The 23,858-nt window shown below is 46.9% G+C and overlaps 1 protein-coding gene across 2 annotated transcripts in view; it reads right to left on the bottom strand.

Moving 5' to 3' along the window:
- The window catches only part of LOC144781424 (inverted formin-2-like), a 273,145-nt gene that overhangs the window by 101,003 nt on the left and 148,284 nt on the right, over positions 1-23,858 (bottom strand). For both annotated transcript variants that reach the window (XM_078660274.1, XM_078660275.1), the window contains exon 4: positions 5,901-6,060. In XM_078660274.1, coding sequence (XP_078516400.1) covers positions 5,901-6,060 — 160 coding nt within the window. The remainder of the gene's footprint in view (positions 1-5,900; positions 6,061-23,858) is intronic.

Raw genomic sequence — 23,858 nt, 5'->3', positions numbered from 1 at the left:
TGCGCGGTTTACTGCCACTTCGAGTTGGGATTTAAAACCTCCTGCCAAGCCTTAAACTCCCCCTTTATTACATAGAAGTCACTCCTAAGGTAGGCCCTAGGTAGACCTAAGGATAAGGTGTTATGCAAGTACCCAGAAGGACATGTACTTTTATGTTTCGTCTGTCCTGGTAGTGACAAACAGCCTACTGTGAGGTCTACTTCTTTCATAGGTAAGCATTGGGAATTCCCCAATATACTTTTAACCTGTAATTTCTGATCAGACAGGAATAGCTATTCATGTGTTTGGAATGGCAATGATAAATCCTCCTTACTGGTGAAGTTGAATTTAACATTACTATATTAGAAATGCCAATTTTAGAAAGCGGACGTTTCTCTGCACTTACTGCTCTATGTAACCAAAACGCATCTCCTGATTAGGGGATGTCCCTCAGTGCACAGCTTTAATTGCCATAGGGCATAGATAATGCGACAAAAATTTTGCTCCTTCCGTGTAGGTTTATTTACAAGTTTAACATCTATTGTGCTGTTCATTCATACAAGGAGTTTCTCATCGATATCTCAATTTCAAGTCATCCAAAGAAATTGAACAATTGTCCCGATGCATTTCGGGCATCAATGTGCCCTTCTTCAGGGGTACATTCTAAAAACACAAACCAATGAATTATGTTGCTTATCAAACGGACATTCTGTATACCATAAACTCATGCATAGAAACCATTATCTCATCACAAACTCCAGTGATTTTAAACAACTGTGAAAACCATATCCAATGTGCAGTACATGCAAAAAGGTGATCATTGTGCCATAATTCAGATCGCAAATTATATGCAACTGTTAGAAATGACATCATGAGACCATTGCTCAAACTTCACCACAAATCGGGTGCTTTTATATGGTTCAAAAAGGGGAAAATGTAACTACGAGTAAAACGTTGTGATGTGCACAAGGTGTACAGAATGTGATCCTTTGAGCTGGCTCAATGGGGAAAATGTATTGAGTAAAACGTTATCTGATGTACACCTTGCGCACATCACATAACGTTTTACTTGTTACATTTTCCCCATTTTTTTCCATATAAAAGCAAACGATTTGTGGTGAAGGATCAAAATTTGTGTTGCATTATCTATGCCCAATGGCAATTAAAGCTGTGCACTGAGGGACATCACCTAATCAGGAGATGTGTTTGGTTTCATGTTTATGTACACTCAATAGGATTGGAGAGTGATCCCTCAGGAGCACGCCACAAACTGGAAACTGGGATCACCTTAAGCTGTGCATGACTGACATTTGGTTGTTCTTACTGCTCTATGTGCCAGACTGCCTGTCTCAAATATATTTCTGGAGTGGGTGGCAGCTACACTTTGTGCATTCCCTCTAGACAGCCACAAAACTGGAAGGGAAGGAGTGATGGAGTACCCATCTACATTCATCTGCATTCCGATTGCCTTGCCTGGGCAGGATGGAAGGGAGGGGACAACACTTCACCTGGCAGATATAACTGGGCTGAAAGGGCAACCCGTGCAGTATATTGAGCTGCTTTTAGGTCGCCCCCCACATCAAAGGCACTTTTGTGAAAATACTCGGTCCCTGACCCCATCAAATCAGACACTTCTGGAACTTGAACTGAACGTCTGTCAGAAGGATTGCTGCACTGCTGAAAGTATTCATCTTTGGACTGCAGGGTTGGAAGTCCTGCTTTTTTCTTGTATTGCCCTGCTGCCTGTTGCTCTCTGACTCTGCTGAAGGAATGCTGGACTCTGCCTTCCCTCCAGGTGATCTCCAAGGGCTTGTTGACTTGCCTGCTGTTGCTTGAGACTTAGGGATATTAAAGTCTCTACCCATGCTCCTGTGCCTGGCTCACTGGTTAGTAGCCCAGATACTCGCAACCCGGATTTTGATGCATCTCCTGTCTGTGTGCAACAAAACCAGTGTATCGACTCGGTTGCAAGAGTAATTGGTGCATTGCATCAGAACCAGAGCTTTGCCCTTCGAGACAGACGCATTGGACATCGCCGCCACGGCAGCTTGGTGAGATCAACGCATCCTCCTGACTGAGTGGCAGAATTTGGCGCATCGCTCGATGCCTCTCAACTCTAGCACCAGTCTTCAGAACTGGCGCATTGCCTTCACTGCGTGGAGAAGATTGACAAATATCATCGCGTGCGACAAGGAGCCAGCCTAAGCTTCCATGAGGTTGGCTTGAACTTTGACTTTGCCCCAGTCCAGATCGACCTAAAGTAACCTATTAGCACTACTTTATTCGAAGTGTTACCGAATTTATTCTTCTTAAAATGTAATATCTCAACATCTATAGATTGGAATTGTATTGTTTTGTTCATAATATAATAATCTATTGTTCTAAACCTATGTGGAGTCTTTGTGGGGAATTCATTGTGTTACCGTCTTATTTGTTACAAAAATACTTTACACATTGCCTCTTTAGATACGTCGGACTGTTCTGTGCCAAGCTACCAGAGGGTGAGCACAAGTTATCTTTTAGTGTGTATCTAGCTTACCCTGACTAGGATTGTGGCTTCTGATTGGACAGGGTACATACCTTTACCAAGCAGATAACCAATTTCGAACACATAGCAAATATTGAAAGGCACTGCAGCACAATGCAGTTCCAAGTAATTAGCTCCCCAGGACGTTTTTTGAAAGTAAAGCTTCCTTCTAATTCTAATAGAAAGAGGCTCAATAAGCAACACAATGAAGAGGGGGAATTGAGGGCAAGATTCCCTCCGTACTACCGGTCTCTTAAGCTTCCTTATGTAGGTGTCCTATGAACACCCACTTCACTTGAAACCACTGTCACAAATTCCCAATTCAACAGCTTGAATGCATTCCCGGCATCTACAAATTCTATCAGCCGACCTTTCCCTTATAGCCTTCAGCATTAAATGAGTTTTGGAAACAGATATTCTCCAAAGGAGGAAGCCTATTTTGTCCAGGTCAGAAAAGAGGTTATTAATTTGGGAGGTTTGACCCAAAACAACTTAAAACAGAATCTGGTTAGGCTTCAAGAAAATTCTTGTATACACTCTGCAGAACCCCTGGTAGCCATGGCACAAGCAGTAGGAAATCCCCAAAGAAGCAGGGAAGTCCAAGACTGAGACCAGCAAAGATCCATCAAAATGAGATACTTGGGCATCAAGCTTCTGCAGAAGACTTCGGTTTTGGTGGTCAATAGCTTGTAGAGGGACGGAGATGGATTTTGAGCCTGCTAAAGCCAATTCATTGGCCAAACAGGCTTGCCCTATTGCCCTGGTCCAATGTTTTTAGACCTCAAAATCCACCAGTGGGGCAAGGTAGGGAGCTGTAGGCAGGAAAGGTTGCAAGGGGCTGCATACCATTACTACGAGGTCCTGCTGAACCCACATTTAGTTTAGCAAAATGTTATGAGCAGGACAACCCTGCTTTTCTTATCCACCTGGAAGGGGGGCTCCCTGGGTAAGGTTCAACACCTTGTCCCGGTCTTAGAGAGTTAGAAAAAAATAACTAGGTATCACTTTTCTCCAACTGTTGGGCACCTTGTTTCTGGTCAGTCCTTCAGCCCCTAGCTCTCCAGGCAAGTTGTCTAAGCACTAGAGCTCCCTTCAACAAGAGTTCCTCCAGTGTTCATTCTTCTATGGTCAGCTGGCTCTACTGGAGTTAGGAGGAGTCCTGCCATTTGTCACTGGAGCATACAAACAGCAGGCCAACCATAGCCTTGGTTGCCAGCAGGAGCCAGAGGTCTTTGAGTCTTCTTCAAAGAGTAGTCTCCTTTCTTCCAGCAGTACCTATTCCCCTTCAGATTCTTCAATGTTCTGTGGAGTTGGTGGGGCCAAAGGACAAATTAGACTGTACACTAGTCTGTGATTGGTCAATTTATTTGTCTCTACTGATTTTTGGCTAAATTCGAACCCTATGCCCATGACATTTTGAAGCACTTCCATTTTGCCTTACTGTACGAATTCCCAGAAGCCCTACATTCCTAATGACAGACACCTCCTTCCTTCTGGAGGTGCTGCAGGTACGCTCTTACCACACCCCTTTTAGATGAACTTTCCTCCCAGCTGCCATGGTTACAACAGGCTCTCCCTCATGCTGGGTTTGGAGGCCTCTGGGAATGAATGGGAACAGATTCAGTCAACCCCATTTGGAATTAGCAAGTCAAAAGAAAATGGGTTACGGTTCTCTGTTGTTCTGTCATGTCTCCACTACCTTTCCCAGTTGCCTAATTCCTCCAAAATGGTCAATTGCTAACAGTGAATCTGCCTTTCTGGATCCAGAGGGCAGAATGTTGTCCTCAGGCATGTAGATTCATCTTCTCCATCTGTAAATGCGTATTGCCTTCTTCAGAAGTGGTTTTAAGCCTGTTCAGGCAGCTAAAAAACACTTTAAGTTACTGGCTATACCCGGCCACGCGTTGCTGTGGCTCAGACTGGTTAAAGGGAAGAGAAAGATAAGAGTAAGCGCACATTTCTATTATGTTTAATTTCACAATGCTTGTGGGTATGCAATATGTTTTTGTGACTATTGTCTGTATGCGTCCCTTGTAGTTGTCGCGCAGCCAGCAAATTGATAGGGTCTGTTCGGCCTTTCGATTAAAAACACGAGCGTATTGGACACGCGCTTAATCTAATCCAAGGTTGTGTCAAAATTTCAAAGCAATCGGTGAACAACTTTCGGAGATTTAAGATTTTGAACAAATGAACATTTACATTTTTATGTGTCTGTTCCGGCTTCCGATTAAACACGTGCGTATTCGAATCCAACGTTATGTATATAAAAACACGCGCATTCGAATCCAACATTGTGTCAACATTTCAAAGCAATCGATGAAGAACTTTAGGAGATTTACGATTTTGAACAAACGTTTACATTTCTATTTATATAGAAGAATTTTACACTAAATCCATCAAAATACAGTTTTCTGTATTTAATCGAGTTGTTTTCTTAATGAAGGGGAAATAACTGAATTACTTTTTTTTAGCATATTCCCAAGTGAAAATGCAAAGTAAATATTTTAGTCTTTCTACTGGAAATATAGCTGAACCTACACAGTAGAAATATCTTGTAGGCCTTCAGTCGATATGAGGGTACACTTTACAGTGTGTAACTTTTTTTTGATATATTACATGCCTTGCTTTTTGAGCTTATTAGGCACACTTTCTATTGTCATGTGTACCTGAAGTGCCTTTTAACTGCAGACCAACCAAAGCCCAGTTATGCTCCTGGTATCCATATAGGTCAGCTGTGTGTAGTGTAAATATGTAAATACACACTGAAGTAAACAAAAGACATTTAAATTCATTTCACCCGTGAAATTTCTGCACCATCTACAATGTGCATACAGAAAAGTTAAATAGATCAATCTGGTAAAAACTGTTTTTATCATTACCGTTTTAGAGCCTCAGCACAAGTACTGTGGCACTAAATACCACTGTCCTAGAGAACATAGTCCCAATATCTGTGAAAGTGGGGTCCAGAAAATGGGATACATCTGAGGGTGACCATCCAAAATAGGGGATTTTTTTCTATAGTGATTCCAAAAGGCTCCTGAACAAGGTGACCAATCAATTAGGTAATATCTTCATGTATATTGCCTACTCCATATCCGGGCTTACCATAGCAGTCACGTGAAATTAGGTGTTGCTCCACTTGTATTATTATAAACAATGCCTTAAATAAACCTCCACATCAAACGCTGCGATTTCTAACTGTTTGGATCAGGATAACAGATGCACATCTTTGAATCCACAAACCAACCAGAAACAAAACTGAGCAAGATTTGATTAAAATAGGATGCAGACTAACTTTTTTTAATATGGGACTCGAGGCTCCTGCTAACCTATAGAACCGACCATTGCTCCGCAGACTATGTTGTGACCTTAATGATGGAAAATGAAAACATACCTATAAATTCATTCCTCAGCTGGGTGCGAAGGCGCAGTTCCTCGGATCCAAGAACAATAGCATTGATGACAATGAATAGTGTGACCTTATAAGGCACTTTGTCTGCTGTGGACAGCTCATTCATTATAACACTGAAGCGATACTGCTGGTTTTTCACCACCTATATGTACACAAAGCAAAGAGTGAATGAGCCTGTGATGCAATCTAAAAATACTGAAAATCAGGCGAAATAAAATCACTTCTATTGGAAACCTGAGAGAAATTCTCAGACTCCAAACATATTTGAATATCAGTCTACAAAAGTTTGTGGTTTTACTTTACATTCACACATTTCATAGACGTGCATATTAGAACCAGAAGAAAATAACAAGGGCTTACAATCTTTACGACAACTAAAATTAATTTAAGCATGCCAAAATATCATTACGATCATTCTGTAAGAGACACTGGAAAATGGATGAAATTTGTAGAAGTAGATCGATCAAAGAAGAGCTTTTGTTGAGACATTTCGAAATATAGAATCAACTAAAAATAGATGCTGTCCTGAAAGGAGAATTTAATGCAGCCAATATAAAGGTGAGGAAATAGAATTGCAATGTCTCACTGCAGGCTAGAATCTCTTGTGATGCAGTGGAGGAAAATGGTGAAGGTGTTCAGGCTGCAGTGTGTAGACATACTGACTTCAGATCACACTTGTGCATCTGCTCAAAGGTTTTCACTCAGAATGCACTGAAGTCAGAAACAGCAGAGGGCTCCTTAAGCTACCTTGCTATGTTGCATAAATGGGAGCAGACAAATCCAAGGAGGAAACCCCTCGAGCCACAGCCGTTTCAAGAAGCCAACAATTAGACAACTAATTCCGAAAGATGTTTTATAGTGCCAAAACCTACTCACAAGGAAACTTGAAGAAAGAACCAATTGAAGTGGCAGTATGTTCTGAAATAGTATGACAGGCTTCAGACTAGACCTATCTACGAGGTTCTGCTGCCGTCAGGTCCTGGATCTGTCCAGGACTAATTCATTGGTGAGATCTAGATTGCCTATGTGATGATGCAACTAAAATTTGGAATGCAATTAATAAATTGATGAAGCATGATTTTTGCAAAATAAGATCCTGCTTGATTAAATGGCTCATATTAATGTTACTAATGAAAACAATGACTAAAGGTGTGAAAATCATTAATATGGGTCCCCATTATAAAAGTGTAAAACTAAGCACAACATGTGTAGAAAATGAAAACATTAAACGTGTAGAAAGCATGAATAAATAAAGTATGCGTTTATGTGAAGTAAAACATTTGCGGGAGAAGAGGGAAACAGAAATAGTATTTAGAAACGCTTATGAAAAATGTTACGTGAAACACAAACTTTCTTCATTTATAATGTAAAAGGCAGATTAATTAATAATTAGTCTGCAAGGGGGCGTGGCCGAGCCAGCGACCAAGACGGCCGCTTGACTCCGTAGCTCTGGAGCCATCGCCCAACATTCGTACGCCGCCTTTTACACCGTGGCCAAAACTTGATTTTCTACATCGGATCCAACAATATAAGACCACTTGCGGTCCCACAAGACGCCTGCTGCACCAAGAAGGAATCGAACGTGCTCCCAGGCCTGGCGCAGCCCTCGGAGGCCCTGAGATGTCAGGGGTCTTCGGTGAGCCTGAGGGTGGGGCCCGGTGAGCGCGAGGCAGACGGCAGTCGGGCTCCGGTCCTGAGCCTCGTCGCAACAAACGCCCCAGTCCGAACAAAGCGGAGCCTGCGCTGAGACCTCCCGCTTTGGAAGTTGCCGACCTGGGAATGCTCTCCTGGCACGGTCGTATTATGAGGTAGGCGGCCCTCCCTCCCACAAATCAACAGCGGTGCTCCTACCTGCAGCGCTAGGCCATATTTACTTCCCTTGGTTCTCCTTGAAGACTATCTTTATCACACTGATGAATTGGGGAGTTACGGAGAGATCATCCTCATCTCCGACCTACAGAAGCATGCACCTGCTGATAGCTTGGGCCCTGTGCCTCTCCTCCTTTTATTGGCTTGTTGGGGCCTGGAAACCACCATTTGCAGCTTGGATTAACAGCCGCTCTGGCGGTGTGTTCCCCCCGGCATTCAGTAATTTTATAACAGCAGACATTTTTTGTGGCCTTCTGGCGCCAAGACCTGTGTGCTGGGGGTGAATTGACGCAGCACATCGAAACACCATACTCATTGTGATCCATCCTGGGTGCTATAGTGATGGAGCAAGAATTCGCACGTACAGTGACTTGCTTGTATTCAAGAACCTCGAATAACCTTAATGAACTAAATCATTCGGTTTGTCTCACTAATTTCCCTTTTATTCTGACATTTGGGGTGTCCCAGTGATGCTTGCCTATGTGTTTGCTCATCCTAAATACGCTTGCCAATAAAATGGCTGCTGCTACGCGGGAATTTCTCCTGCGCATGCGTCGGTCATACCCATGTGACGTGACTTACTCGCAGTTATGGTGGGAACTTTTCGCACTTGCGCATTAGCAATAATATGGCCGCTTTGTGTTTTCACATGCCGAAGCTTGCACTGCTGCTTTTTGCAATGCTGTTCGTTTTGCATTAATCATAATGCTATAGGTATTATAAAGTAATGGGAGTTAAATAGGGATTCCCTGGTATACAGTGTACTCATTTATTTCTGTGTTCTAAATCGTTTTCTTTACTTTTCATGTATCGAATCTTTTGGGCCTGGGAGGTGCTTATTACTCCATGTTGGAAGTCCCCACTGCGCAAGTCACCATGGCAGAGGGAAGAAAACCTTGTAGCCGTGGAACCCAGCCAGCTGGCAGCTACAGTCAAGATGCTCCTGGGAACCGACCTGTAACCCAGCAAGACGAAGCTGAACTGTACTACATTTGAAACAATTGTATATTAAATTTGTATTAACCATTGTTAGGGGAGAAGTAGATGTCATGGGAACCCCAAATTCAATGGGAGGTCCCAAAAATGTAAATCATGGACTAGAGAAAGTCAAATCCTAGTTGATGTGATAACCTGTCCTTTCTTTTGACCAATCCAAATTGGGAATTCTTACACTTGCAACATTTGGGGGGTGGTACACTGATCCGAAAACAGTATAACTAGCCTAGGTTTAGCTAGAGAAATTGTCCGACTTGTCCGAATAGCTGACCTGTCACTGACCCAACGCACTCAATAGCTGATCGAGAAACAGAAGTGCTGCGGAGCACCCTGTTCGTAATTTCCACAGACCCAATCGGGGTTTTGGAAACCTTAAGTGCTGGCAAAGCACTTTGCTGGGGCATTCGATAACCCAATCGGGGTTCTGATTGGTAGCTGTAGAGAAGGTGTAGCGCAGGCGTTGCAACTGAACTGCGGGTGCTGGTCTTACCTTGGTGGTCCTGTCCTGATCCTAATCTGGTCTTCCTGTCCTGTCCTGGGTTTCCATTCTGCACCTGCTGGCCTACTGGCGACTGTATTCCTTGGGGTTCCTCCTGTCCTTAACTGACCCGTGGCCAGGGTTGGTCTCCACACCGTTCTAGGTAAATATAATTCTGGGAGGGGAACGGACTTACATCCTTTTTCCTCACCTTATCCTTGCCTGACATCTTGCTAAAATCGTAATTGCATATGTTCCTCTTCTTTACCCTTCCTTTGTAACAAATTATTGAAGTCGTGAAAGTATCTTTATTAGCATGTTCCACTTTTTTCCCTACCTTACAGCTGAATATCAAAGCACGGTCTCTGAATAAATAGATGTTCCTTCTTTTACCCACCCTTTACCGAATCAAAGTAATTGCTTTGAAGGTTAGCGTGTTCCAGTCTTACCTGCCCTAATAGCTACATGGTATTTCAAAATTTCCGTAGTACAAATTAAAGTTATTTCACCTTACCCACCTTCTATGGGGTATATTCAAACTGTGATATTCTAGTATGTTCCTTACTTTCCCCGTCCTTTAGTCACTCCATATCAAGTCTAATTTCTGAAAGTTCTTACTAGCATGTTCCCTGTTCATACCTTCCTGTTAGAGTTCTAATGGTTGGCCTAATCTATTACTTGCATGGCTACTCTATATTCATGATCTTGGTTATTGATAGTTTAATTGCTGTACATCTTTTACTTTCTAACTTTGAAGATTAGATAAAGACTTTGAAAACTTCCAGTGTCTCTGGTTATTACATGAGTGCAAATGTTATAAATGGTATTGTATTTTTGGTGACTGTTTATCTTTTACAGCTAGCTCCCTGATCCATTGTGATCATAACAGTGGATTGGTAAGTCGGGTACATTTGGATATAAATAGGAAAGAACTGGGTTGCTGGTAGTAGAGTGTAGGTTACCCGATTAATGAATATGGTAAATTGAATTTATGGGTCCAATGTGCATATGGTAAAATTATTGTCGGGTGACCTGCGCGCTCTATCAATAGTACCTACCTTGAATGAACAAAATGGAGCATACTGACCCAAAACAATGCCAGTTCGAGGATGGAAAGACCCCTAGGCGCGATGAAAATGAGGGAGCCACTGATATGGAGCCACAGCAGCTGGAAGGCACCGCCGCAATCATGGCTGAATTGCGGGCCGGCTTTCAAGCCATTGATGCCCACTTGGACACCCTCACCACTGGACTGGACGAGGTTCATGGTCACCTGGAAGCACAAGATACCCGAATTAGGAGCGCCGAGCAACGAATCTCCGATTTGGAAGATGCGCAACCCACTGATCAGAAGCGGCTGGACAGGGCAGAGAGTCTGCTTAAACAACTCACCACAAAGGCGGGAGACTTGGAAGCGGGCTCATGCAGAAACAATATATGCTTTGCTGGAATAGCTGAATCCACAAATACAGACCCTATGACTAAATTCGTGGAGACTATCCTTTTGGATGTCTTCGGAAAGGAGGCCTTTTCTGGCACATTTGCTGTGAGGCGGGTACCCCGGACATTAGGGGCCCGCTCGGCGCCAGGCATGACTCCAAGACCGATAATTGCCAGGATTCTTGTCAGTCAATCCACTTTATTCGATTACTTAAAATCATAAAAGTACAAACACAGAACACACACAAACAATGCTACAAATCTTTAGGCATGACAATTAAAATACATGGGCGATATTTCAATTCATAAAAACCATATCACCAATTCAGACCCCTTAACCGGTCGATAGCAGTAGACCACAAACGATAGATTAAGGTGGCATCATCCTCAAATTCCTCTTATTCTTAATCCTCACTGCTGCTACCAAAAAAGATGCAATGTTAAAAATATTACTAGGGTTACACAAAGATTGAAGAAAAACTAGCGCTGGTCTAACCAGAGTGAAACCCCTTCCTCTCAAAATAGGTAACAAAAATCTCATGCGAATATGGGAAAAAAAGTTACAAAACATCATGAAATGCAGTGTATCCTGGGGTGAGAAATTATCACATTGGCAGGGTTCGGCGTCTTCGGGGTTACACCAACCTTGATAATCCCCCACTGTTAAATGAATCAAATTGAAACGGAGCCTAGTTAGGAGCCATCGATGGTACAACTTATTGGCAATTAACAAGAAAGGTTCAAGGTTAATGGATGTTTTTAATAAGTAATGTGCCCTAATTAAAGGTTTACATAGCTCAGTTCTTCTCGCCACACCGACAGGAGGTTCTTAAGATTCAGTTTTACCCACAGCACGTCCTCCTTCCGGATCCTATCAGGTTCCTCAAAAAGGTCTGGTCGACCTAATTTAAATAACATATATACATTTTTTTTAGTTCTTTTTATTAAAGGCTTACAGACCATTAACGGTAAACAGAGTTTCACCTGAGAGTCACTTCGTTACACAAGAAACAACACAGAGTCCACAGCATGCCATAGGTGTCAGAGCGAATAAGTCAATACAGCATTTAATAATTTACACTTCTACCTCAATTACTGCATGTCTGGGCTGAGGGGGTTCACAGATGTTGCCCCCCATAGTCATTCCAGTTAGACCACACCGCCCCCCATTTTTTGGGGCACCCCCATGCCGTGTACACAGTCTTCTCTTGGAGCATGCACCAATCCATGTCCTTTTTCCACGCGGTGAGTGTTGGGGCGTGACTGCTCCCCAAAGTCTTGCAATGTTGCGCTTTGCTACTGACTGTCCAAGCGTTACCCATAGCCTTCCCTTCGCTGGTAGGTCTGTTGACTCCCAAATGTTTAACATGCATCTTTTCACCTCAGGACGCAGCTCTACCCCACACAATTCCTGCATGCAGCGTATCACTCTTCTCCAATAGTCCTGCAACCTTGGGCACTCCCACACCACGTGAAAAAAGGAACCAACCATGCCGCATCCCCTCCTACACAGATTGTCCTAGCTTCTACCCATCAATTTCAACCTAGTGCAGAAAATATATACCCGATGTAATATTTGGAGTTGGATAAGCCTTAGTCTGGACGATATAGCCACCTCCTTAGGGGAAGCAAGCGCACTCCTCCTCATCAATCTCTAACCCATCCGCCTCCCACTTCCCTCAGAGGGCCAGAAGTAAGTCCGGAAGGTTATTGATAAATTTTTTATATGTGAGGGAGGTAGCGTGTTTCTGCATATGGCCATCTAGCAGCTGATCCTCCAGGGGGGAGGCCTGTGGGGGTGTGGTACCTTATGGAAAGGTCGTCTGGAGGGAGTGCCTGACCTGCAGGTATCAGAAATAATCAGTTTGTGCGAGTTCGTAGGTGTCTTGCAATGAGGCGAAGGATTTGACCCGGCAGTGCCCCATAGATCTTTAACTTGGGAAATACTGATAAGGTCCCAGTTTCGGAACCCTTTAGTGCGACCAAGGTTGCCCAACTGCTCGGAGACCCAGAGTGGAGTGGCCATTGTGAGGGTATTGAGCCTGCCCATTTTGCGTTGGACAATATGCCATAATTGTACTGAGTGCCGAGTCGGCCCAGTGAGTTTGTACTTGCCGGGCTTCGAGTACAGTGCCGCTTCAAAATTACCACCGGGGAGGAGCCACCTGTCCATTCCGTACCCTGGGTCGTTACCGTCACAGTACGTGCCCTGATTGATGGCCGAGAGGTATGCAGCACAATAATATTTACGAATGTCGGGGAGCGCTATCCCCCCCATCGAACCACCCTAGTGTCAGTTTTTGCAAGGCTATCCTGGGTGTGCCAGACCATAGGAGTGCTCTCTGTGCAGCCTCCACAGTTGCGAAGTAGGACTGCGGTACCAGGTCAGGAGAGTTCTGTAGGGCGTAGAGAAATCTCGGCAACGCCATCATTTTAAAAAGTGCCGCACGGCCCAACAGGGATACTGGGAGCTTTTGCCAAGTAGCGGAGTCACGTTTAATCTGCCGAAGGGGCGGGAGGAGGTTTCTCTCGTACATGGCGGTCTTGTCTTTGGAGATAAAAATGCCCAAGTATTTAAGACCTTCCGTGACTACCGTAATTGGGCAATCTCTAGGAAGCGTCGGGGGGGTCACCGTGGAGGACATATAGGAGCGATTTACTCCAATTGATGCTGTATCCAGAATACCTCCCGACGTTGGTGAAGATGTAGAGTGCTTCCATGAGGGACCTCTGGGGTCGCGAAAGGTACAGGAGGATGTCATCCGCATACAGCAAGATCCTGTCCTCCCAGCTGCCCCCCCACCGAAGCCCTTTCAGGGACACGTCGTGTCTGATCCAGGCAGCGAGTGACTCCAGGGACAGGGAAAACATAAGAGGCGAGAGTGGGCAACCCTGGCGAGTTCCCCTCTCAAGGATGAAAGCCTCCGAGATTTTATTGTTAACGACCACCTGGGCTAAGGTCTCAGAGTACCCACGAGAGGAAACTTGGGCCAAAGCCCAGTTTGCAGAGCACAGCAATCATATACGGCCATTCCAGCATGTCAAAAGCCATAGTGGCATCAAGTGACACCACTACTGCATCTTCACGGATCGTGTGGCATCTCCCCAGCACACCATTTAGTCGACGGAGGTTGAGTGCTGTATTCTGGTGGTCCGGATGGACCAGTGTGGTGAGAACCGGCTGGAGCCTATTAGCCAGAACTTTGGGCTCTGCATTTAGCAAGGAAATGGGCCTGTATGAGGCACAGGACTCTCTGGGTTTCTCTTCTTTCGGGATGGCCACAATAGTGGCCAAGCGTTGATCATGTGGTAGTACCCCCTTAGACTTGCTTTCGTCAAACATTCGCTTGAGGTAGGGGCTGAGGCCATCGGGTTTGAGCTTGTATAGCTCGATCGGGAGGCCATTGGGCCCAAGAGCTTTACCGGGGCGGAGATCCCCGATAGCCCGCTTCAGCTCTGCTGTGGTGAGCGGCGCCTCCAGGGTTTCTCGCTCGACCGCGGAGAGAGCCGGCATACGAATGTCAGCAAGGAATGCCACTGAGTCTTCTTTTGGGCGGTTGGATCCCCTGCTGTACACTTCCCTGAAGTGCCGGGCAAACTCAGCGGCAATCTCCCGGGGCTCAGTGACCGTGGTACCTGAAGCAGTCCGAGGTTCAGCCACCACCTTGTTTGCTTGTTGTTTGTCGAGCCAAGCAAGGAGCTTACCCGCTTTATCCCCCTGGTCGTAAATCCTGCCCTCCATGTTCCTGGCCACAGTTTTAGCCGCCTCTGTTGCCAGGGCCTTGTATTCCCCGGTCTTAAGGAGCAGCCTATGATGTGTCCCGGGTACTCCATCAGTCCGCGCCACCTCTTCCAGTGCCCCCCAAGGTCTGCCTCAATAGTTGCCATCTGCGCCTCCCTTTCCTTACACCTGCCGGCAATCGCCGATAGGGCCTCCCCTCTGAGGACTGTCTTAAAGGCTTCCCACAGTACCACAGATGAGGTAACCAATCCGTCGTTACTCTCGAAATAGCGGTCCATCTAGAGAGAGCGCGACTTTCGGAGGTCTTCGTCACGAAGATACCAGTCATTGATAGGCGCAATACACCCTTCCCGCCTGCTCCCGATGGTGAGATGGGCTAAGACCGGTGAGTGATCCGAAATGCCCCTCTCCAAGTGTGCGACACCCTGGATTTCGGTGTCACGATGTAGGGGAGTAAGAATGTAATCCAGTCGGGAAAAGGAGCGATGCGGGCCCGAAAAGAAGGTATACTGTTTGTCCGTCGGGTGTGCAAGCCGCCAGATATCAGTCAGACCGAATGTTTCAAGGAAGTCACGCAGCCACTGACGCCCATGTGGTATATCTCTGGGTGGATGCCTGTCCATGGTTCCAGACACCACCGCGTTAAAATCACCCCCCACCATCAGCTGACCGTCTAGGAGGGAAAGGAGAAGCTTGGCCAGGTCTGTGTAGGAATGAGTTTGGCGACCCGGCGGGGTATAAGCAGAAACTAGCGTCAGCCTGCGTCCCTCCCACTTTCCCGACACTGCCGCGAAGCGACCCTGTGGATCTGCTTCAGAATGGTCGAGGAGGAAGGGGAGGTTATGTCTGAGGAGGATTCCCACTCCCCGGGACTCCGAGGTGAAGCCAGAGCGGACCGCCAAGGTGTATCCCCATCTATTTAGGGCTTGGCAAGTATTACCCAGCAAGTGAGTTTCCTGCAACAGCACGGCGTCTGGGAGGTGACGCTTGACAAACTGCAATACAATGGTCCGTTTAAGCTTGTCCCCAAGCCCATTAACGTTCCAGCTCAGTATCTTGAGGCTCTTGTCCCATCTCTTAGCCATATCCACGTCTCACTGAAGAAATGGCCCCGTGAACTCTGGTGCGCCTCACGACCCCTCTCGAACTCTCTGGGTGAGACAGTAACAACCCAATCCCCTCAACCCCTCCGCTCCCCCCAACTCCCCCCTTCACCCCAAACAGTGTGCAGCGGAGTAGTCATACATTTCAGGTGTAACCAGTCCACCCCCCCCCTCACCTACCCCCCTCTCGCCCTCCCCCCCCCCCCCCATCCCTTCCCCCACCTCACCCCTACCCCAATCGACTGGGCCCCAATGTTCCTTACTAGTCCAACGGGACTTACCACCCCCCTGAGCAATCCTCCCCCCCACCCTGCTCCGTAGGTGTCAAACTACCCACTACCCCAATTAGCAGAGCGCCTTTCGCCCAACCCCAACCTGGGAGTGAGGAAAAACCGCCCCCTCCCGCAAAAAACTCCTGACGGGGAAACGTGCGCCGGCCCCAACTCCAGCCGCTGCGCCTGCCCTGCCCCCTTGCCACTATGGTTCCCTATACTATGGAGTACTCAGGGCATATTCAAACAGTAAAGGAGTTACCAGGCAGAGATAAGCTCTGCTAACAAACAGAGTTACACGTGCACAATTCCCAATAGTACATCATACATTACAGTTTAGCAGCTTCGAGTCTTTGGATCGTAGTCAACTTGCTGCATTGTCCCGGGGAAAGCCCCACCTTGGGCTGGCCGATCTAGAGCGCTATGACTGCTGGCTCTGTACATCCACTTTCGATCTGTCCGCCGCGGACCCAGGTGAGGTGAACCGATTCTCCCTCCACGAGCCACGTTCTTGCTGTGTTTGCTCGGCTGGGGTTGTTCTGTCGAGCCAGTTCTGGACCTCCACTCGTGTGGTGAAGAATAGGGATCTGCCTCCCACAATGACTAAGTTTGGCTGGGAAGAACATCACGTACACTCGCTGCGGGCCTGTTTCCACTCTGCCGGCGTAGATCTTCTCACAGCACTCCCCTGTGGGACTCCTACTCCTCTCTGGGTCCAGATTCCTGCCCTCAGTTGTTATAGCACCCCACCTGGGCCTCAGCACCGCACCGCTGTTGTTCGCAGGGCCGGGGCCTCCTCTCCCGTGGTCTGGCGAGGCAGGAGCAGGGCCCCCCGGGGCACTGCTGCAGAGTCCTCCCGCTCAGACCTCAGGCGCTCATCCAGTCCGGGCTGCCTCTACGGGGACCCACCAGGCTCTCCCCCCCCCGGCGACAGGCACCGCGCCGGCCCCCGGGGAGTAGATCAGTGCATAGGGCACCACTGGCCACCCAGCCCGGCTCCGCACCTCTCGCGTCAGCCTCTCATTCACGGCTGCAAAATGGCGCCACGTCCTCTGTGCTCCACACCCCCTCGGCGCGTCAGAGGCCTCCCGGGGGGGGGGGGGGGGGGGGGGTCGGGGGATGGCAGGCCTCCCCGCAGGCAGGCCCCGGCGACCGCCCTCCAGACGGACTAGGCCCCGAGCCGGGGCGTCCGGCTCGTGCACGCCCGGCCACAGGGCTCCGGGCGATTCTCCACAAACAGCCGCGTAAGTTCGTAAGGCCGCAACTCAGGTTGCAGGTGGAGTCGGGGCCCGGGAATTGCATCACCCTAAAGCACTCCACTTCAAGGGATCCAGGGCGCCGGTGTAGAGGTACCCTGGAACGGATGATGGGCGGATATTTACGGGGACAGTGTCAGTCCCGGCCGAGCTCGCGCACAAGGCGGCCATCTTAGTCGGCGCCTGGCCACGCCCCCCTAAATAATATACTTTTAAGGTACGCCAACCATTTGATTTTTACAGACTTATCCAGAGCAAAACAGTCTCGTAAAATCATGTGATTCAAGGTTAATTCGGGATTCAATCAAGTCTTGAGCCAGCAAAGCAACGGAGCGGTTCTCAAATATCGGCGACATAACCTATCCCGAACTCCTGATGTTCACCGTACGATGGGGTTTATTGTGGGACAGACAAAAGACTCCGTAAAAAAAATTCGGGGCTATCTGTATGCCAGCCTGATCTTTATAACCCCATATAGAGGATCCATAGGCCACAATACGCAAGCACTTGGCCTTATAGACCTTTAGGATAGCCTCTATTGGTCTGGCCCCCAGACGCCATGCAAATCCTAAAAGGGATGAGGAAGCTCGTGTGACGGCGTTCTTTTTGACTTTTTGTTGTTGGACCCAAGATGACCTGTCATCAAAAAGGACTCCAAAATAGGTGAAGGAAGACACAGCAGAAACCTCCAGACCGTTACAATAAAATATCTTTCTGGGTCTATGTCCTACTGTCATGGTGTGTGACTTTCCATTATTCACAACCAGATCTAGTGAGTTCATAAATGCCCCAAAAGCATCTAAAAGTCGCTGTAAACCTACTGCCGTACGGGCTAAAAGAACCAGATCGTCCGCGTAGAGGAGAACAGGGATTGAGCACTCTCCCACTAACGAAATATCCAGTGCAGCCTCAACAAGCGATTTGTCCAGATCATTCACATAAAGGGTAAAAAGCAGGGACGCCAAAATGCACCCCTGTTGAGCACCCCTGCCGAACGCCCCTGCCAGAGTTAAAAGATCTGGTACAGTCGCCAGCCTGAGATAACCTACCAGAGGCTGTAAGGTCTTGATGAAGGTAAGCTAAAATATAAACTAAACAGGGATCAAGGCCCTTTTCCAATAAAATATGCCAGAGCTTTGATCTATTAACCAGATCAAACGCACTTAATAAATCCATAAAAGCCATTGTTAGACAACCCTCCTTTGCCATAGTATATTTACCTAATAAAAGATGCAAATTTAAGCACTGATCCATAGCACTCCCCCTTTATCTAAAACCATATTGCATGTTAGACAGAATACCCCTTTCATTTACCCAGTCTGGGATTCTAGATAGGATAACCTTTCCCAGGATTTTCACTGAGGAATCAATGAGGGATATCGGTCTGTAACAGAGGATCCCCTCGCTGCCCCTTTTTAAACATAGGAATTATAATAGATTTAATCCAGGAGGCCGGGAAGCCTACTGTTCCCACAGCACTAAAAACATTAACAAGGATTTTAGCCCAGAATTGAGGGTTACTTTCAAAGAGATCTGCAGGGACACCGTCCGGGCCCGAAGCTTTATTACTAGCTGTCTCGCTTATGGCTTTCACAATTTCCCCCTCATTAAACTCAATTGGGGTACTGGCCTGATATAGGGAGGACCATGCGGTACCATCCACAGCCCCCTCCCCCCCCCCCCGAAATCATAAATCACCTCAAAATGGGAAAGCCACTGAGCTTCTGTAATATTACAGTCCTGGGCTTCATTATCCTCCCCCGAAAAAAATGGGGTGCGGACAATGGTCCAGAACCTGAAGCTATCCCTTAACACCTTCACAGACAATAAGGAATTCCATACCTCTTCCTTTATCTCGTTTTTCCGCCTGGGAAGGACTAACTTATACTCTATCCTCCACCTGGCTATCAAATCCCTATCCCGGGGTTGTTTTTTCAGGGCAAGGGATAATGCGCGATGAGCATGAGAACAATTCTCATCAACCACTTTGGGCCATATTTGGGTCTCATTTTGGTTTTAGTAGTTAGGTCAAGGCCTATCTGACTACAGATGCCCTCAAAACCTCTTAGTACCGCATCCTTGGTGCTTAGGGGGTCAATTCAGACTGTAAAACCATCTAAGCAATTCTCCCACAGGCACTTAGGGAATGTGTCTGGGATTATATTAGCCCATCTAAGCCTCCTCCCCTGATCATAGGGTAGCACCTTAATTGGTGCCCGGGTCCTACCTCCCTTGCCCAGAACACCACTACTAGTACCCAAGATTAGAACCACCAGATTATGGTCACTGAAAGGAGATTTCTGAGCATTATAGAAATTGACCTTATTAGATAGCATAGGGGACATAAAAATAAAATCTATAATAGGATTCTTAATTATCAAGACCGAGACGCTGTAATCCAGATGCCATGGTAGTGCGGCTCGCTCAGTTTTCAAGGATCTGATATCGCAATTTTCCCCAGACTATACACCAGCTGTACAAGAGGCGCGTCAAATACATGTACATTGCACCCTCCAGAAAGCAAATATCAAGTATGCAATGGTATATCCGACCCAACTCCGTATCCAGATTGGTGGTAAAGCACATATCTTCGACACCCCTGAAGACGCTGTGAAATTCTGGAAATAGCATCAGAGTATGAACAAGTTACATAAACATGGTGGAGACCAGGAGCCCAACTCTTAGCAGTTGGTGACTGCCTTGTGACATGGGATGCCTCTGGAGCGCCCTTGCTGCCCGACATGGAATGTATGAGGCCTACAAACTATTTGAGAGGCATTGAACATGGTCTGTAAGTTATACATCTATTATGCAGAACTGCCCTGCTCTGAACATTCCTAGCTGCGGAACAGTCATATACTGTGGGGAACCGACTCAGCTCTTTCTGTCTTCCCTGCATAGACTGCTCCTTTTGAAGTGTTGCCTAACCCCCTCATGATGTTCTTCTGCTCTCTTCTTCTCCTTCCCTTCCTTCCCTTCCCTCTATTTTTCCTCTCTCTTCTCTGTCAAATTTCGATTGGGATTCACTGGGTGCTTTCTTTTGTGTATCCAATGTGGGTGGGGGGTGACAGGATGGGATTGTTTTTCATTGTTAATTGTTCTCTTAGCTTTAAGTACAGAGCAATGTTTCTATACATTGCTGATGGTGTGACTCTTACGTACTTGTATGATGCGGTGAAATGATTTTGCGTAATTTAGATGACTTCCCCTGGTGAGCGCAGCTCTGGTCTGCGCCAGTGGCGGCTGGTGACATTTGAAAGCAATGAGGCGTAAAGGTTGGGCATGACTTTTAAGCCGCAAGCAAAGTGAGCAAGCGAAGCTAACAAAAGTGGGTACAGGTTGGGTGGTCCTCAAGAGAAAATTGGAAAAGGATTGGCAAATGGTGAATTTTAAAGCAAAAGTATTCTGAAACAGATGGCTGGGCACCCTGAATAGCACACCAAGTCTGTTTATGTGGGTAGGTGGGAGGCGGGGACAGAGGGCTAGAAGTCCCTTCTGGTATCTAATGCTACAAGCAGCCTCCAGCCCTCCCTTTAACAGACCAGCAGTGAGAGCACAAACCGCACTGGTGGTGACTGTGGACTCTGCAAACAGCAGCTGCAATCTCACAGCTGATGTAAAACACTCAAAGTCCTCAAGTCTTAACTCCTGGAAACCAACACTGCGCAAGATTAATGTCATTAAACAAAAACAAAGAGCGTGAGATTAATGTCATTGAACAAACACAGTAAGGGATTAATGTCACAACACAGCGGGTATTAATGTCCTTAAACAGACACTGAAACGCCTCTTCCATAGCACGGGCTGAGCAGGAAATAAAACTAGCATATTCCGTGGTGAGAGCACATGCTGCCACCCTTCACTTTTCAATGTGATACAAACTCACAGCACCAGTGGTTTCGGGTCCACTCACTATAGTGCAATGCCCACCACACTGCGAGCCTGCTTTGTGCTCCCGCTCACTCAGCACCACGGTTTGAGAGACAACTTAGTGCTCGGCAATACCCCAGTCCCCAAACGCTCGCGCAACAGAGGAGTATGCACACTTTTCAACTCACACTGCCATGAAGTGTTTAATACAGTGCTTCGGTAACTTCATAGCGCTATTTCTGTGATAGAGCGGTGTCAAATTAGTTTTTGAGCAAGGGGGGTGAGGGGGGGGAGAGGGGGGATGGGAGTGTTGTGCGGGGGACAGCGAGGGTAATAAAATAAAGAAAACTTACCTTCCTCAGTCCGGACCTCCGCTTCTTCTCCACACCCCGGATCGGATCACGTGCCGCGCCGTCGCCTCAGAGACTCGAGTGTTCCATCAGTTTGACTTTGAAATGCACCAGGCTGCGCGGTGGAGTCTCAGCCAATCCTGGCGCTGCATTAGCAGCACCACTGCGCCAGGATTGGCTAAGAGCAGGGTTAGTGCCTGCCCATATGAGACCCAGGGGGCCCGGGTCCCTTGCACTCTGAGTCGCTGTTGGGGAGGGAGGGGGATGTACTGTACCGTGTGCGCATGCGCGTTCAAGTCCCAAAAATTAGTAGCCAAACATTGACATGCGCACAATGCAGCTTCGCTGTTTCTTCAGACTGCTGTGCTGCCCTGTCAATCACTGCCGCAGCCCCGCCCCCACACCTTCTGCGATGTCTGGCTTGTCCCAGTAAGCTGAGCTAGGGGTTGCCGCAGAGAAGTTTGCTCACGCTCCGATTTATAATATAAATTTTTAATCCTTCCTCAGCGTGACGGTTGTCCATGGCTAGTGGGGTAACGCCCCCAATGGACGCACAGTCACTGGCTCTGCGCCTTAAGTGTCTATCCTGGAATGCGAGTCCTAGCTTATTTGACCAGACATGCTATTCAACTAACATTTCTCCGAAAGAGACACTATGCACCACTCCCGGTGCATGGGTTTGCATGGTCATGGGGTAGCCACCGCTTCTTTTCCAGCTATAGCTCATATTCACGTGGAGTATATATATTGGTACATTGATCTTTACCTTTTCAGGTCTTGGAGGTGGTGACAGACGACGAGGACAGGTACATTTTAGTGCTGGGTTCGCTGGGAGGGGAATCACTTCTTTTAATTATTGTATATGCACCAAACGTAGAAACTACTGACTTTTTCCCCAAACTAGCTGCACAGATTGAACGCCTTGACGCTGGCTATATACTCATGGGTGGTGACTTCAATCTTACATTAGACCCATAACAGACACTACTGGTCCTGGGCTTATCACAAAACCGCATGCAACACATGGCCATAACACAATTTGAAGACTGCATAGTTGGCAGATCCCTGGCGCACAAAAAACCCAATGGTCCAGAACTATTATTATTATTTAGCCACTCATGGCTCCTGGTCTCAGATCGATCACTGGTACCTTACACCACGGCTTCTATTGGAGGTCCAGACAACTGATTATCTTCCCTGTACATCATCCGATCATGCTCCCATTCTTTTTGCGATTGAATTCTCCACAATCCCAAAACAGAGACCTTCATGGAGGTTCCCTGCCTCAGCCTTGCTCGACCCGGTTTGTCACACTGAGGTGGGTGACACCATTAGGGAATACTTCCTGATAAATGAGGAATCGGTAACTTCACAATCCATATTGTGGGACGCCCTTAAGGCGTATATACTGGGGGTTGTATCTCCAAACATGCTGGTGTGCTGCACTCTATACAGAGGTTGTAGAGGGGAAACTAAAAGATATGGACATAGCTGCACAGACTACTGCTTCATCCCGGTCGCTGCATGGTTGAGCAACATTGACCAAATTCACTTAATTAGCCACCCGAGAAGTTAAATATCTCAGCAAATAGGCAGTGGCCTGTGCATACGGGGAGGGTGAGAGGCCCAGCAGGAGACTTGCCAGTCTGCTTCGACCTCAATATCAGTCGCAGTTCATTACACATTTTGACACGGACAATACTGCTGCTTTTGTTTCTTACTATACCCACTTCTATACCATGCATAATCCCCCTGTAGGACAAGCCCTAGCAGATTATTTACAAGAGGTGGCTATTGTCCGGATAGAGGAGGGACAGCGCGTTTTTTTAGCCTCCCCGATAGATAAAGATGAATTTAAACAGGCAATAAGAGATCTGGCCAGTAGCCGTGCTCCGGGCTCTGATGGTCTATCAGAGGAGTTTTATAAAGCCTATCAACATGAACTAGCTCCACGACTGTTAGAAATGTATGATGAGGCTCCGCAACAGGAAACTTGCTCCCCCACTATGCGTGAAGCCATAGCCACGCTTCTGATCAAGCCAGGGAAATCACCACGCTACTGTACATCTTATAGACCACTATCCTTACTTTGCCATGACTATAAAATTCTTGCCAAGATATTGGCTGAATATCATTACTGGTGGATACTATATTGTGCCCCTTTCAAGTGGGTTGTGTCCCCGCTAGATCCACTGCACTTAATCTACGTGTTATATTTTCAGTGATGAACCAAATAGAACCTACATTGTCGGCTGCCGACATTCTACTTGATGCCGAGAAGGCCTTTGATTCGCTAGAGTGGCTTTTCCTGTATGCTTTGATGCAGCAACTTGGGAATCCAATCGGATTATCTAAATTTGGTATGTCTTTTATACGATGCCCAATTGCCAGCCTGAAGTTAAACAGTGAAATAACAGCTCGATTCCCATTGACACGTGGCACTCAGACAAGGATGCCCCCTCTCGCCCCTAATATTTATTGTTGTCATAGATCCCCTTGCAAGGCACATACAAGAGAGACATCTCCATTGAGGCTTACAATTCCAGATGGGTCCCCTCGCCACT

This window comes from Lissotriton helveticus, chromosome 9 (assembly GCF_964261635.1).
Source record: "Lissotriton helveticus chromosome 9, aLisHel1.1, whole genome shotgun sequence".
NCBI classification, from domain to species: Eukaryota; Metazoa; Chordata; class Amphibia; order Caudata; family Salamandridae; genus Lissotriton; species Lissotriton helveticus.
Note: the sequence above shows the minus strand (reverse complement) of the source record. Positions and strands in the feature narration are given on the sequence as shown.